The following is a 16,289-nucleotide window of genomic DNA, read 5'->3' as shown; positions in this document are numbered from 1 at the left end:
TGGGGGCTTCAAAGATGGGAGGGATTTTGAATGAAGCCTGGGGCCAAGGGGGGAAAGGGGTCCAGATTTGCCATGCTGAGTAGGAAGTAGTGGGCGGAATATGTGTAGTGGGGTGTTAGGAAGGCTGTGGGTGAGCGAGGACAAGGCTTAGAGATGTGGACTGATGCATGTGGAAGAAGGAATGGACTATCAGAGGGGCCCCTCATTCCTGCCCTAGCCCTGTTTTTGCCCGCTCCCTCCATCTTTGACATGCCCAGCGCCAGCCATTTAGTAATGACCCTCAGAATGGCACTGTGGGCTTGCAGTCTGCCCCTAATCCCCCACCAGCCCCATCTGTGCAGCCAGGGTACTACCCTGGAGCCCCTGACCTCCTAGAGCCCCTGCCCTCTCTAGAGCAGGGGCCTCAGGGCAGCAGCAGGAGGAGATGGCCCAAGCCACCCCGCCCGGCAAGTCACCACGGTCCATCCCTCCCCCACAAGCCCATGCCCCCAGAAGTGGGGGTGAAGAGTTGCCAGAGAACTCACGTTCCATCCTCGTTGCTTCTGTAGAACACCAAGAAGGGGTCAGACTTCCCAAAGAAATCCTTCTTGTCCAGCTTGTTGGCACAGAACTGCATTGTGGCGACATCCTGGTGGGAAGGAGGGAGAAGAGGGGTGTGAGGCACAGAAGGCTGGAGGGGGGCCCCGCCCCTATGGGAACACAGCCCCAGGGCCTGGGGATTCTGGGCCCCAAGCCAGTTAGAAAGGACAGCAGCTCACACTGCCCCGCACCACGTGCCAGGCCCTGAGCTAACACTTTGGAGGGTCTCATTTCATCTTCAAACAACCCCACCCGGCAGGTCTGGCAGAGCAGCCGGGCAGTGAAGCAGGTGGATTCTGGAGCTGGCTGCCCCAGTTTGAATCCTGGCTCTACCACTTTGTAGCTGTGTGACCAGGCAAGGGAGGTAACCTCTCAGAGCCTCAGTTTCCCCTCTGTAACATGGAGCTGATTGCAGTACACACTTCAAAGGGCTGTGGTGAGGGCTGAATGAGATCAAGTGTGCGAAGTCTGGAGCAGAGCGCAGGCACGTCACCCACTCGGTCAAGGTTCATGCACGAGGTATCATCACTATTGTACTGAGTGGCTCAGAGAGAGGTGCAATGACTAACTCAAGCCACTCTGAGCTTGGTCACCTAACCCCAAGCCCTAACCCCAAGCCCTCGCTGGCCACATCGCCTCATTCCCTTACATGACTGTATGGTTCCTAGAGGACATTCAAGTTTAAGTATCACTTTCACATGCACTGACTCACAAGAGGCTCATCTAACTCTGAGGTAGCTATAGCTGGACCACGACAACCCCCCCCCATTTTACAGCTGAGGAGCCTAAAGCTCAGAGCAGGGAGCAACCCCTACAAGTTTATCAAACAGAGCCCTGGGTTTCTGACTCCCCTGACTAGTTCACGGCTTTGGCTGACCCAGACCCAACACTCAACCCAAGAGCATAAGGAAGGTACCAGGCCTAGTGAGAATCAGTTGACCTCTCCTCTCACATGGCTCCTAGCTCCTCAGCTCGCTGCAGCCAACAGGGCACTGGGCAGAGATGCCCCTGTGTCCTCCTCTTTGCCCATCCCCCTGTGATCTCTTCAACCTGAAAGCTCTGCATCCTGACAAATCAGCTGCCAACTGGCCAGAGCTCAAGGCTCTGTCAATAGTCCCTGGGGCCTGGCCTGCCCTCAAGGGCCAGGCCTGTCAGGAAGCAAGCCACCCAGCTCTCTCACGCTGCCCGCTTCCTCTCAGTGGCGAAGAGGGTCTCTGGAGATCAGTGTCCTACAGCCCAGTGAGGACCAAAATGGTGGCAGGGATAAAGATGCAACTTCTCACAGCTTGAAGGACATGGTCAAAGGTTGGGGCAGTGGGTATGATATAATGGTTAAGAATGTGGTCTCTGGAGCCAGGCTGCCTGCTTCCGTTCCATCCCCTTACTAGCTGTGTGACCTAGGGCAAGTTACTCACCCTCTCTGTGCTCAGTTTCCTCATCTGTAAAATGGGGGTACAGGCAAGGCCTACCTCATAGGCTTGTGAGGATGAAATGAGTTAATTGAGTACAGCGCTGAGAACAGTATATTGCACACACTAAGTACTGTGTGTGCACAAGTTATGATGATTTGGATATTTCTCCCCTCCCCCCGTGCACTGTGTGTGGTCTCTGTCTCTGTCCCTGCCCCACTCCCACCTCTACCACCTCATATGCCTTCCCTCAAAGACATCTGACAACAGCAAACAGAGCATCCCTCCATTCACTTGCTCATTCATTCATTCAACAAACATTTATTAGATACCATCTATGTGGGCCTGTCACTGAACTCAGTGCTTTACAGCCTTATCATATTTAGCCCTCAGAATAATCCTTTGTTGCTTTTTTACAAATGAGGATGCTGGGGGTTGGAGAAGCTAGGTAACCTGCCCAAGATCACCAGCTGGCAACTGGTGAAGCAGAAATTCAACATGTATGAACTCAGCATGATTTCAAAGTCATGCCTCTTCCAGCACAGAGCACACTATAGTTCACGTGGCCCGCTTCCCTGTACCTTTAGAGTTGCTGATTTCTTCTGACTCGGGTCAGGGCTGGACTCAGGTTAGCCTGGGCTGAGAGGGTCTCCTGAAGGGAGGCCCTGAGGGGCAGTGCTGGGGCACAGTGGCCAGCACACGGAGGCGCCCAGGTAATGATGGCTTTTATCATGTCCCTCAGCATCGCCCACCTGAGAGGGACAAGGAGGCCAGATTGGGGGATTCCAAGGCCTAGAAGCCCCAGGAATCTGAGAGCCTCCTGAGAAATCTAGGACTTCAGACCTGGAATAGAGAACGGCTGACTTATCAAGCACTTACTCGATGCCAGGTGCTGTGTTAAGCCTTCTGTTTACATACATTATTTCACTGAATCCTCGTTATAACAGTATGAAGTAACTCCTCTAGTCTCCCCAGTTTACAGATGAGGAAACTGAGGCTTTTAGAGGTCGTCCAAGATCACACAGTGGTGGTAACAAAGGCAGTTAGACTTCAGGGCTTTCCCTCACACCCTCCCAGAAAGGTCTCTAGTCTTCTAAGTCCATCCCCAGCAGTCACTAACTTTCCCAGGGAGAAAGTTCCAATCCCATCTCATTCTGGATGGAGGGAGCACGTTAAATGCCATCCTGGGGAGTTCCATCCCAAGGCCTAGAAAGAGGAGGAAGCCTAGGACCTGGTAGGCTTCTCCCGGCACTGGCTATATAATTTGTGGGACCCAGTAAAAAGGGAAAATGTGAGGTCCTTTGTTCAAAGAGTATTAAGAGATTTCAAGACTGTAACAGCAGAGCATTAAACCAAGAGCAGGTCCTGTGTGACTGAACAGATCACATGCCCATAAAGTGGGCCCTGGCTCCTCCCCATGGATGGAACCATCAGCGGCATCAGAAAACAGACCAGACTTTGCTGAGTAGGAGCCCCAGCAAGGAATGCAAAGCTCTGAGTTCTAGTTTGTCCCAGCAGTCCTTCAAGCCCTCTGAGCCTGTTTCATCTATAAAGTGATGCACTGTACAGGATGATCACCACTGTCCTTTTCAGCTGGGCGGTTTAGGTTTTGGTGCTGATGCCACAGGGAGCATACTGGGAAAGGGGTGGCATCTGGGGAAGGCTGGTGCTCAGGGGACAGTCTGGGAATCCAGGATCCCTCCAGCCTCCCCAGGCATAGCTTGGTGGTTTATCACAGTGACCTCTCCCACGTCTGGAGGTCACCTGTGTGACACCTTCTCCTGAACGAACACAGGCAAGCCGCACACGACACCTATACTGGTTGACTACGAAATACACACACATATTTGAAACAACCAAAACAGATGCCACAAAATCCAGAGGCTAATCTCTTATTTTTCCTTCCTAGGAGAACCCCTGCGGGCCCTGCAAGATCAGGGAGGGGAGTAGGAATATCAGAAAAATATTAATGAAGAACTTAATAGACCCTAACTTCCAGGACTATTTAGTGCTCCACTGGGAGGGCCACGGTCCCAGCACAGCACCTGACAGACAGAACAGTACAAAGGAGCCACAGACACCTGGTTGGAACCCCAGCTCTGCCATCTACTAGCTGAGCAGCCTGGGGCAAGCAATTTAACCTAAGTCTTGGTATTCTCCTCTGGAAAAATGAAGTAATAATGCCCCCTGTGAGACTGTTGGGAAGACCAAGGGAGATGATATATGTTAAGTACCAGTCCACAGTGCCCAGCATAGAACAGCTAAAAGAATAGAAGCCAACACTCGCCGAGTGCCATCTACTCCTGGGCTGACCCATATGGAATTGCCAATGTTCAACTCGTGTTTATCTACGATAACTACAATCGTTATTCCCATTTTAAAGCTGAGGAGACTGAGGCACAGAGAAGTTAATACCCTTTCCTGAAGCTACAAAGCTTAGTAAGAGGAGAAGCTTGGATTGAAACAAGACAGTCTGGCTCCAAAGATTAATAACTGAGATTCCAAATGATGACCCCGAATCATCAAGATAAGTCTAATTATGTTCTGTAGCCTCAGTTTGAGAAGTCAGAGAAGTGTGAAATCCATTTTAGAAAAGTCTCCTCTATGCAAGCTAGTTAAAAAAAAAAAAGACTGACTCTGAAATTCATCTAACTGGAAACATCCTCCAGTGAGCCACATCTCATTCCCCCACACCACCCCCATGGCAAATATGTGTGAGGCATTGCTGGGGGCTTATTTTGTTCTTCAACCTGATCTGCCTTCCCTAACACCACCCAGACCCAGAAACATTCGCCAAAAGCCCATTATGATAAACTGTATGGGGCCATTGTCAAATCCATGGGCATAAGACAGAACTTCAGAGGGCTTTCTAGGCTATAACCAAGGCAAGCTTCCTCCCTAATGGGTGTGTGGCCCATGGGGAGCCCGTGAGACAAGGAGCATGGAGCTGCTTGGGGACTTGCTTTTGAAGGTGCCTCTGGGTTATGTCAATAGTCCTATTTACTATGCTTCAACTGTTCCCCTTAAATAAGGGTTAATGAATGAATCAACCATTGATATACATGTGACCCCAGGAAGAGGCTAGGGAAGCGGCAATAAAATGCACTGGGCCAGCAGGATCAGGGAGCAGCAAATTCTGGCTGAGGGTCAGAGGTCCTGCTGTTTGACATTCTCAGCCTGAGGGTGGGGCTCTCTGAACACATGATATGCCTTTCCCAAACCAGAAGCATCTCTGGAATCAACTGCAGAGATGATAAAACAGCTCCTGCAATATATAATTTTCTGCAATTTCTGCCTTTTCACCCTATCTTTTAAAAAAGCATATTAAGTTCTTCTAAAACAGCAGGATTGCCTCAGTTTGCATCTTTCCGCATGTTAATCAGGCTGCTTGGGAGACCACAGCAAACAGCCTTTCTCTCTGGGATGGTGGCCTGGCCCACTCCAGCATGTTAGGCCTCCCTGACCCAGGAGGTCAGCAAGTGGGCTGAAGGCTGGGAGAGGGTAGCAACACCCCGGGGGGGGAGGAGAATGGAAGGCTGCTCTGGCTTCCGTCTTGCTGGCAGCCCCCAGGATCAGAGCAAGGATAAGGCAAGTGCAAAATTTAAGGGACTCCAAAAATCTCAATAATCAAAGATTTTAATGTGATATTTTTTAAAAAGATTTTTTTGATGTGGACCATTTTTAAAGTCTTTATTGAATTTGTTACAATATTGCTTCTGTTTTATGTTTTGGTTTTTTGGCCTCGAGCCATGTGGGATCTTAGCTCCCCGACCAGGGATCAAACTCGCACCCCCTGCATTGGAAGGCGAAGTCTTAAACACTGGACTGCCAGGGAAGTCCCTAATGCGATATTTTTAAAAATCAAAATCAATGCAAAAATCCATGATACATAAAATATCAAAAATCTAAATAAAGCCATTTTACAAATGAAGAAACTGAGGCACACAGAGGTCAGGTAACCTGCCCAGGGTCACATAGCTCGTAAGCAATGGCATTTGGTCTGGATCCAGAGCCCAAGTTCTTAACCACTTTGCCCTACTGCTCACATGCTGTACCCTAAGAAGCACTTTTAAATAGATGGTGGAACCATGGTGACATTTACTGTCTTCTCTTTAATATTGGCTGCATTTTCCAAATTTCCTGGAATTAGTACATTGTCTTTTTTAGTCTGAAAAAAGAAGACATTGATTAAAAAGAAAAAACCTATGTGGGAAAAGGATCCAAAAAAGAATGGATATATGTACATGTATCACTGAATCACTTTGTCGTACACCTGAAACTAACACAATATTGTAAATCAACTATACCCCAATATAAAATAAAAATTAAATTAAAAAATAAAAATAAAAAGAATCATTAGCCACAACTCTGAAATTTAGCATTCCAGTAGAGAGAAACACAACTCAGAGCTGGGGGTGATTCTGTGACCAGTGACCTTCAGAAGGGCTTCTGCATTCACAGAGGGGCCCAGAGCCCCAGCCCGCCTGGATAAGACTGCAGAAGCAGGAGACCTAGGGTGTAGGCATTCAGGGATAGAAGCAAAGACCCCATAGGCTAGAGTTTATTCTAATGCAGATGGTGAGTATTAAAGTTGGTCTAGGAGACTAGGCCTGTCGCTACACATTGACGGGAATAACCACCTTGAGGTCAAGCTGGTTTTTCTCTGCTGTCTTAATGACTGACTTCTCAAGCAATCCAATCAGTTGTGTAACTGTTGATTTGGTCATTCAGAGGCTGAATAGTCCAGATTGACCGTTTTTCCTCCTGCTCACTGAGCCTGTGTGTCTGGGATACTAACCAAAATCCATCAACTAAAGTTCAAAGGAAAATGGAACAATTCAGCTATGAGGATGTTCACTGCAGTATTAATTATACTGTTTCCTTTAAGAGAATAGCTTTAATAAATTATGGCCCATCCATAAACAGAAAAATGATATACAGCTATTAAAAATGTCTTCCAAGAATATCTAGTGACATGGGAAAATAAATCTGGTTACCATATTCTACTAATTATAAGAAAAAACTATATATTTGTACGCCCAGAAAAAAAAACCTTGGAGGAAATGCATCAAAATGTCAACAGTGATTATCTCTTGTTGATGTTTCTATTCTTTGTATTTTCCAACTGTCTGTTAGAAACATATTATTTTTCTAGCATCAGGAAAAATGTTTTTGTTTTGTTTTCTTTCATTCTGTTTTTTTTTTAACCAGAAAGATAATTTCTAAGACCAAAACATTACAAATTAACTTTTTTAAAAGGTGATGTCTGAATCCTGATCATTTATCATGCAGGACACTTACACCCGTGCTGGCCACACACACATTTTTCCCAAACATCAACCTGCATATTCTGACACTCAGAAAACCTTCACCACTTCACCCCACTTCACCTTACCTCTTTCTTCTTATCTTTCTCCCTCCCTCCCAGGACTCTTCCTGAGCCTCCCATATAGAGACACTGGGCTCTCTCTGAAGTTTGTCTTTAGAACAATGAGAGTTCTGACTTTAACAGGATTCAAAGCTAAGCTCCCCGGCCACAAGGTCCCACACAACCCGGCCCCCACACTCACCCACACCCTTGCCTCTCTGATGTCACTTATCACTCTTCTCCTGTTCCTGGGCCTTTGCAAGAGCTAATCTCTTTGCCTGGATCCATCTTCCCCCAGGTAGCTGCAAGGGCTCATTGCCTCACCTGTAAGTATTTTGGAATAGCGTATAGTATATCCATGAATTTTCCTTCAGGATACTAAAGAGTGCTATAAAATATTTGTTATAAAAAAGAGGCAGGGTTGAGGACCACTGCTGTACTGTGATTGATTGCTGGTTGGCAATTTCTGTCTCTCATACTAAATTGGAAACTCTGGGAGGGCATGAACTGAGCCAAAGCATATCTGATGAAATGAAATGAATGAATACACGAGCAGGCTGGTGATACCTAAAAGGGGCGGGGGAGGGGCAGCTGCAGTGTGAAGCTTTGACTCCCTTGGCTTGTGAGAGGTGAGCCACACTTTGGCCAGTGTGTGCAGGGACCTGACTGGGAGGCAGTGAGAATGTGCATCCGGCCAGGATCTCCTGGCTCCAGAGCAAGGCTGGTCTGGGTGGCTGGCAGCCCTAAGGGTAGCTAAGGGTCTGGGGAGGGGAAGGCAAGGAGCTATCTGCTCCCTGCACCCGCAACGCCCCCCTGCCTCTCTCCAGAAGCCCAGCCACTCACCATGCCTGCTAAAGGCTACTGGCCTGACAAAGACCACAAAGCCCACAGCTGTTCCATGTACCATGAAGACTCGGGACTTCCCTGGGTGAGGGAAAGACTCCCTGAACCAAGGCTTGGGCTAGAATCCTGCAATCTTAGGCAGGTCACTTCAACCTCTCTGCATGTGTACACTGGGTTACTCACACCTACCCAGGCCTGAGCCCCATGGTGACAATCAAATAGACTGTCAACATGAGAGTCTTGGTCAACTCTGAGGACTATGCAAATATTGCTCAGTATTACACAGAAAAATCATTGTTTTACTGATGAGCATAATGAATTCTTTGGTCATTCAGAGCCCCTTCAGGAGATTAACTCGTCGTTGTCAACATCAAGCATCACTGAATAATATTTTGGATCAAATTTGGATTGTTGGAACTTTCTTGGTATTTAAATTCCAGATGAGAAGGGTTTTTCTATAACCCATCAAAGCACGCTGGTGACCCGCTGGAGTCCACTCTAATCTTTTGCTGGTCCCTGCCCGCCCACACCATCCCCATGGATGAAGGGAGGGTTTGTCTGCTTTGGCAGAATATATTCATTTGAGCAGGAAGCCCTGCTCTGGTGAAAAACCATCTCTCAGACTCCACCCTCTTCCTTTGATCCTCCTACTGAATGCTGGAACGACAGAAGCAAAGCCGTTTAGATGTAATTATTTTAATTCAGCCAGATGCTGGGAATTAGTCTCTTTTCCTTGCAAGTATTCTAGGGAAAGACAGAACTCAGCCAAAGATGCCCCAAAAGAAAAGGAGCTGACAATATCAAGAGGAAGGGAGGGAGCCCCCCCCCCCAAACCCCACTTGCCCTGAAACAGCTTAAATCAAAGAAACTGCTGTCATCCCTGGATGAAGGAGGGGAAGGGAGGAGTGGGGAAGGAGGAGGAGAAGGCAGAGCCTAATGGGTATTAAACTCAGACTGTTTACCAATCCCAGAAAACTAGACCAATAACAGCACCCAGCACTGTCTACAGCTTTAGAATTTCCAAAGCACTTTCACTTACATTACTTTATTTAATTATAAACTAGGGAGGAAGTCACCGACTGAGTTATAAGCATGGGGGCAAACTGAATCTAGGCTTCAGAGAATTCAGATTCAACCTTTCCCAGACACCCACTAGGAGCCCAGCCCCTGCTAGGCGCAGTCACCTTCACGATCTCCTTTAACCCTCACAGCCAGCCTATCAGCCCCAGCATACATGTGGGGAAACTGAGGCTCAGGAAGCTTGAACAGAAGCTCTAGTCTACACATCAGCTGCATTCTCTCCCTTGTTGGGACTCTAACAGCGTTGAGGTCGCCAGCACGTATAGGCATAGGAGTTTTCATCATCACCTGCTACTAAACATTTGGTTTGTGCTTTCTATTCATTCAATCACAGATTCACGAAAGAAGCCCTGTGATCACCTACTGCACGCCACGCCCTCTGCTGGGTGTATACGAGGGGGAGGTTTAGTCCTGCGGTCAAGTTCCTCCAGACCCACTGAGGTAAACAGACAAGTAGAGAAACCAGATTGAGCAATTGTGTTTGAGATGATTTGGTCATTGTTATACTGCCCTGTCCTAACAATTCTGTGTCTTATTCTCCAACTGGAAGCCCCTGAAAGCAGAGTTTGGGACACTACAGCCTAGTCATTAAAGACCCTGGCTCTAGGACCAGACTGCCTGGGTTCACATCTCTTCTACTCAGTGGCTGTGTGATCTTGGGCAGGTCCCTTAACCTCTCTGTAAAATGAGGACCATAATACATCAGATATTATAATACATCATTCTACGGATACATACATCAGATAAATAAACTGATACTATACACCACTTAGCACAGTGTGTGTCTCAGAATAATCGCTCAATTAATATTGGCTAACAATTTATACCTCCATACATACCAGTAGTTCTCAAAGTATGGACCAGGAACCCCCAAGGGAGTCCACGAGGCCAAAGCTATTTTCATAAGAATGCTGATAAGACATGGAGTTTTCTAGAAGTTATCCAACAGTGATATCATAACAGATTGACTGCAGAAGCTGATATGAGAACCCAGCTCTTCTGTTAAGCCAGACGTTAAAGCGATTTTTTTTAATATAAAGCAAAGCACCCTTCTCACTAAATGACTTTTATTTTGGAAAATATAGTTATTTTTCAAAAAAGATGTTACCTCTGTTAACCTATAATGGGTTAAACTATTGTTATTTTTAAATGAATTAATACATAATTTAAATTTCTTTTTTTTTTTTTTTTTTGGCCGCACTGTGCTGCTGCATGTGGGATCTTAGTTCCCCAACCAGGGATTGAAACTGCGCCCCCTACAGTGGAAGCGTGGAGTCTTAACCACTGGACTGCCAGGGAAATCCCTCAATTTTAACTTCTAATATGGTAAATACTGATAGCTAATGGATACAATAGTTATACTGCCTTCCCAGGAAGGTCAGAAAATGCTGTTTCTCCTCATCCCTCCCAGGCCCTCTAATCTGAGCTGGGTCCAGCCCCATAGGAAGCTGAGTTCCCAGGTTACCCCAGAATTGGTCTTGTGCTCACACTGTCGCTGTCTCCTCCTTTTCTCCTTATGACCTTCTATGTTCTCACCTGTGGCTCCTGATTAACCTAAGGGGCATGCAAGCCTGGGTAGTTTAGGGGAATAAGCCTGGGTTTCAGAATCAGGCTGACCTGGATTAGAACCCTGGCTCTACCACTTATTGTCCTTGAACAGGTGATTAGCCTCTCTGAACCTCACTTTCCTCAACCATAAAATGGGAATAACAATGGTTACCCTACCTCTTAGGATTGTTGTCAGAAGTAGTGATAACATGTAAAATGCCCAGACATTGACAGACAGAAACTATCATCATTACTGCATTTTATCAGCATTATTAGCTATTGGGTCCCCTGAGCCCCTTCTTCGGTGCTCGGCTACCTGCCAGCTGTCCCCATCTCCTTCTTTTCCACGGTGCCACAGAAGAAGCAAAACCAAGGGCTGCCTAGGATTGCAGACTCTGGCTTCCCAACACACACACACACACACACACATACACACAAACACACACACACACACACACACACACACACCACATGCTCTCACTCCCTCAGCCCCATGCAGGGGTGTCACCCTACTCCAGAGCTAAAAGTGAAAAATGACGACTAAATGCCAAGCGCCCAGGCTCCAAGACTGAAAAGGCCCCTCTGTTGCCAGTGTCAGTGCCAAGGCAGTCTTGGCTCAAGGACAAGTGAGCGGTGGCCATGATGGGGAGTGGACCAGGGCTCCCAGCCCAGCTCTGCTGCTGACTGTGGGCGAGTTTCTTCCTGTCTCTGGGCCTCAGCTCAGCTGTAAAAAGGGAAGACACCTTCCAGCTCCGATGTTGGGACTTCTATGACAGCCAGGTCAGACTGAGGAGCCCTGTCTTCCCCCAGTCCCTCCAACGACACATAACGACCCTGTGGTCCCAGGGTCACAGAGAGGCCAGCTTGCTCTCTGTCACTGCTTCATCCCCACCCCCACCAGGTCCTGTCCTGGAGTCCCTCTGCCACTCACCCTGCAGTTGCTGAGCTCCTCAGCGGACAGGATGATGGTGCCACATTTCTTCCCTGGGACACCACTGGGAGAGGAGAAGATGAAAGAATGGAAAGTCAGACAAAGACAGAGACACAAGCCTGAACTCTCCCTGAATCAGCCCTCTTCATCCTCCTCCCGCCCCCCCCGCAACCATCCAGCAGATCTGCCCCAAAGCCCCTAAGAAGACAGAGTCTCCTGTGGCCTAGGGCACTGCTTCCTGGGCCAGGCCCCCAGGCCTGGAGCTGCCCCGCCCCCTGCTCCCCAAGAGCCCGCCAAGAAGGGTACTGTCTGCAGTGAAAGTCCTAGAATTGGAAAAGCATCCAGACTCACCCGGAGGCTTCCAGACCAGTGGTCCTCAAACTTTCCATCCAAAGACCACTTCTGTGGGCAAAAGACCTCGTGGGCTAGCCACCCCACCCTGCGCCCAGCTGATCCCCAGAGTCCCGGAACATTCCAGCTCTGAGCCACTCTGATTCATCGTAGGTGGGAGAGCAGTAAGAGGGGGTAAAGCAGGAGGACTGGTATACTCTTGGTGGCAGCTTGCTGGGCCCTCTCCCATGGCTCCCTCCCCTTAAACTTCTTGGCTGGGGTCTCTCTGGGGGAGAGAGATCCCGGCCAACCATGTGCGTCCTCTGTGAGGGAGGCAACCAGGACATGAAGTCAGCCCACCCAGAGAATCCCCTCTAGAAGGGCAATTCCCAGGGTGGGGCTCTACCCAGGGGATCTGCACTACCTCTTCCTTTGATCAGGAGGGACCCCTCCCCCAGGCACCAGCCCATCCCACTCCGATGTTCAGGACTAACCCAGGGGGGTTCCAGTGCAGCCAGGGGCCACTGGAAGGGAGAAGAAAATGGCATGTTGTCCAGTAGCTGTGTGACTTTGGGCTCACTACTACACCTCTCTTGAGTCTCAGTTTCCTGGCCCATAAAATGGGTGTAATTGTAGCATCCATTTTACTAACTAATATGCACACACACAGTGCCTGGCACAGAGAAGGCCCTCAAGAGCACCATTTCTCTCCCTGCCCGGTTTCCTTTACAATTGTGCAAAGCTGATAAAATCCAGCCCCACACTTGGGCCAGCCTCAGGGCCACCAGCATGTTGACTGTGGATCACATTTTGAGAACCACTGATGGAGCTCTCCCCCGTGCCAGCTCTTAAAGGGAGAGGTTCTCAAACAGGGGAGGCATGGGAGCTGGCCCTGAGGGCTGATGAGACAGCCCAAATCTCTCCAAATCAGGTGAGCAGAGCAGGGGCTGCATCTCGAGGTTCCCCTGCCATAGGCAGGTGGCGGTGCCTGCCAGCTTGTCCCCCTAGACTTGGGCAGCTGATCTGAGTAACCCAAAGCCCCTCCCTACCTCCCCCGCCCCCCAATCTGGCCCTCCTTGCTAGTAAAGATTGATTTGTTTGACCAGGGAGATAGAATCCTCACACCAGCCTCCTCTGTCCAATGGTTCTCCATCTGCTCCTCTCTTTGCCTCTTAGCCCCTCTTCTATTTCCAATCTTTCCTTCTACGCTCTCAGCCCCAATCTGCTCCCACCCGCTCGCTCGGCCTCTCTCTCTCTCTCTCCCTCCCTCCCTCTCTCTGGTCTTTCTTGCTCTCCCTTTCTGTTTCTCTCTCTGACTCCTGCTCCCTCTCCAATTGTTGCTTCTCTACTCTTCTTATAAACCAGCATCCATATACTTCCTGGGTTGTGAGCATCCCTGGGTCCCCTGAAGGCCTCTTTCCCACATCCCGCTAGTCTGGTGGCCAATCCAGCTGCTGGGACCCCAACTTCTAGGAGCCCTCTGCAAAGGCCAGTGGAGCTTTGCTTACTCAGCCAAAATGCTCATCTCCAGAGGCACCTCCAGGCTGGTCCCCCAAGCAGATGTTCCCTACCCTGGCTTCCCCACCCCTGCCAGGTGAGGACCCTTTCTCCAACCAGGAGAGGAAAGGGAAAGAGTGGGAGGGTCTTTGTTGCCATATCTGCGTGACGCCAGCCAAAAGCAGATGTTCAGGGTGGGGGCTGAGGGAACAAGGCCAGCCCACCGCAGCTGGTAAGCAAATGCGGAAAGTAAGGATTTAGCAGAAGCCACTCTGTGAGCAGGCTGACATCCAGCAGTGGAAGCAATGGAGAAGATGGGGAGGAGATGAAGAGAAGAGAGGGGAAGGGTTAGAGGAGGTGGGAGGTGGAAGAAAACTGGCCGGGGGAGAGGAAGGGAAGGAAGAGTGCCCAGCCCCTGCTGATTCCCAGAAACAGCCCCTACCTCTAAGCCCCACCCTGCTCCCTGAAGTCCTATGAGCCACTGGGGTTGGGGATGAGGGAGCTCTAGCCTGGACGGGGGTAGGGCCAGCTGCGGAGTGGCCCAAAGTGCCACTTTAGGAGGGACCCAGGACCCTCTCTGTGTCCCTGACCAGGGCTGAAGGCACAGTGGTAGGAGCAGGGACTGGGCCAGGGCTCTGAGGCCCTCTCTGCAGAGCTGGCTGAATGTCTGAGGACTCCAGGGCCAGAGATGTCTGGTGTCCTACCCGTTGGATACAGCTGGCATGGGTTTGCCTGTCCTGGAATTCAGGCTGAATGCTCCTATTCTGTGGAGAGAGAGAGAGCAGGTCATGAGCTGAGTACCCCCATCCTGAGAGGCCAGAGCACTCGGCATCTAGATTCTTGGAGACGGGTTTCTGTTCTGGGTCAAACATCAAAACAGGACCAAGAGCCACAGGCCAGAGGAAGGAGAGGTCTTCTTCCCAAACCTTGTTGTGAAGCCCTGGGCAGCTCCAACCCCAGGGGCTCTCAAAGTGTGGACCCCAGGCAAGCAGCATCACAGCCCCTAGAAATGTGTTAGAAATGTAAATTCTCAGGCCCTTGCCCAGACCTGGGGTTGGAGCCCAGTAGTGTGTACTAAACAAGCCCTCCAGGTGATGCTGATGCCTGCTACAGTTTGAGAACCTCTGCTCTACCTCTTTGAGCCTCAGTGTTCGGGCTGTGAAATGGGGAGATTGCTGAGCTAATCACATGAGGCCATGGAGACAAAAGACTGTCTGGTTCAGAATAGATGCCCAATGAAAGGGAGCCATTCATAGGTCTAGCCTGGGAGACAACTAGACTTAGACACATGAAAACTTCATGTGTCTTCAGTGGGGAGAGTAGATCCCCCCTCCTTCACCAACACCCAGCATCTCGACATTTTAGATCCCACTTACCCTTTAAGGCTCCTACCACTAGCCATCCCCTACCCCAAGTCTTCCTTGATCCCTCCTGAAGGTGTGTCCCTCCACCAAAGGTGGGCCAGGGGACAGCACAGACCCAAATAACTCATGTGCATTTGATCCAGGCAGTGGGGAGCTGAGAGGGGCAGACACAAACTCACTCCTGGGACCCCAAACTCTATAAACTTCAGAGCCCCCAAACATAAGTTTACTCCCTGTTCTCAATAAATGATAGCTATTTACCACTATTTTCTGTGAACCCAGAGGAGGAGACCTTTGGGGGGACAGTGAGGCCTTTCTGGGGACCCTGAAGTTACCACATAGTTACTGGGGGTCAGAGACAAGGGCCTGGGAGAGAGACCACCCCCCCACACACACAATAACACATTCTGCAGTTATTGATCACGGTGAGGGGACAGCATCCAGTGTGAACTTGGCAGAAGCAAGTGGGGGGCTTTTCTGCCCACCCTGCCCTATGACCTGGACACTTGTCCTAGTGTGCAGGCCTCTCTTGCCTGGGCCCTACTCCTGGGGCTTCCTGAAACAGGGACAAGAGAGGTCACCCCATCACCTGGCCAACCTGGCTGGTCCCTGAAGCCACCCTCAGGCTCCACTGTGAGAAGCCTTGGGACTCCACATCCCAGAGCCTGCTCAGTGTAATAATAGTCTTCCCCTAAAAGCACTTAAAACCCTATGATGCAGGGGCAGGGCAGGATAGGGAGGGCCTCACCATGCCCAGCTCTGGCCTCAACAAGGTATGAACAATCTGAGGAATACTCTTTGTGAGTAGATCCCTGGGTTCAAATCCCAGCTCTTCTACTTCCTAGCTGTGTGGCCTTGGGCAAATCAATTTCCCTCTCTGGCCTTCAGTTTCTTCCCCTGTACAATGATGGGGTGGGGTGTGGGAGTGGGGTAGATAGTATCTCAGGCCATGCTAAGGAACATGGGGTTCTAATAACTGAGCCAGGGTCCCTCCAAGATAACTGGGTTAAAAGCCCTGCAAGGGCAAGGCCCACGAGGTCTCCTTATTTTCGATTGTCTGTTATGACTGGCTGACTGCTTTGCCCCTCCCCTGAGCCAGCCCTCAGCAAGGATGAATAGGAAGTTGGCCCATCACTGAGGAAGCAAACCAGACAGGTCCCACTCCCCTGAACACTTACGTGAGGGACTTCTCCAGGCGGCTCCCAGGGGACCCCACAATCTCTCCAAGGGTGCAGAAGGCCTGGCCCAGAAAATCCTGCACATCCAGAGTACAGAAAAGACCACTGTCACCCACTCTGCTCACAGCCATCCCACCTCCCCCATCACCCCACCCCTGGAAG

The 16,289-nt window shown here is 49.8% G+C and overlaps 1 protein-coding gene across 5 annotated transcripts in view; it reads right to left on the bottom strand.

Moving 5' to 3' along the window:
• The window catches only part of CPNE5 (copine 5), a 98,471-nt gene that overhangs the window by 39,757 nt on the left and 42,425 nt on the right, over nt 1-16,289 (bottom strand). For 3 of the 5 annotated variants that reach the window (XM_082412595.1, XM_082412596.1, XM_082412598.1), the window contains exons 6-10: nt 16,128-16,204; nt 14,290-14,349; nt 12,110-12,160; nt 11,759-11,822; nt 525-628 (exon numbers count right to left, since the gene is read on the bottom strand). In XM_082412595.1, the coding sequence (XP_082268721.1) occupies nt 525-628; nt 11,759-11,822; nt 12,110-12,160; nt 14,290-14,349; nt 16,128-16,204 (356 nt within the window). The remainder of the gene's footprint in view (nt 1-524; nt 629-11,758; nt 11,823-12,109; nt 12,161-14,289; nt 14,350-16,127; nt 16,205-16,289) is intronic. The other 2 variants (XM_082412597.1, XM_082412599.1) reach the window with 1 other exon arrangement.

The sequence above is a fragment of the Balaenoptera physalus genome (genome assembly GCF_965194825.1).
Source record: "Balaenoptera physalus genome assembly, chromosome: 11".
Lineage (NCBI taxonomy): Eukaryota > Metazoa > Chordata > Mammalia > Artiodactyla > Balaenopteridae > Balaenoptera > Balaenoptera physalus.
This window is presented reverse-complemented; position numbering and strand designations above follow the sequence as displayed.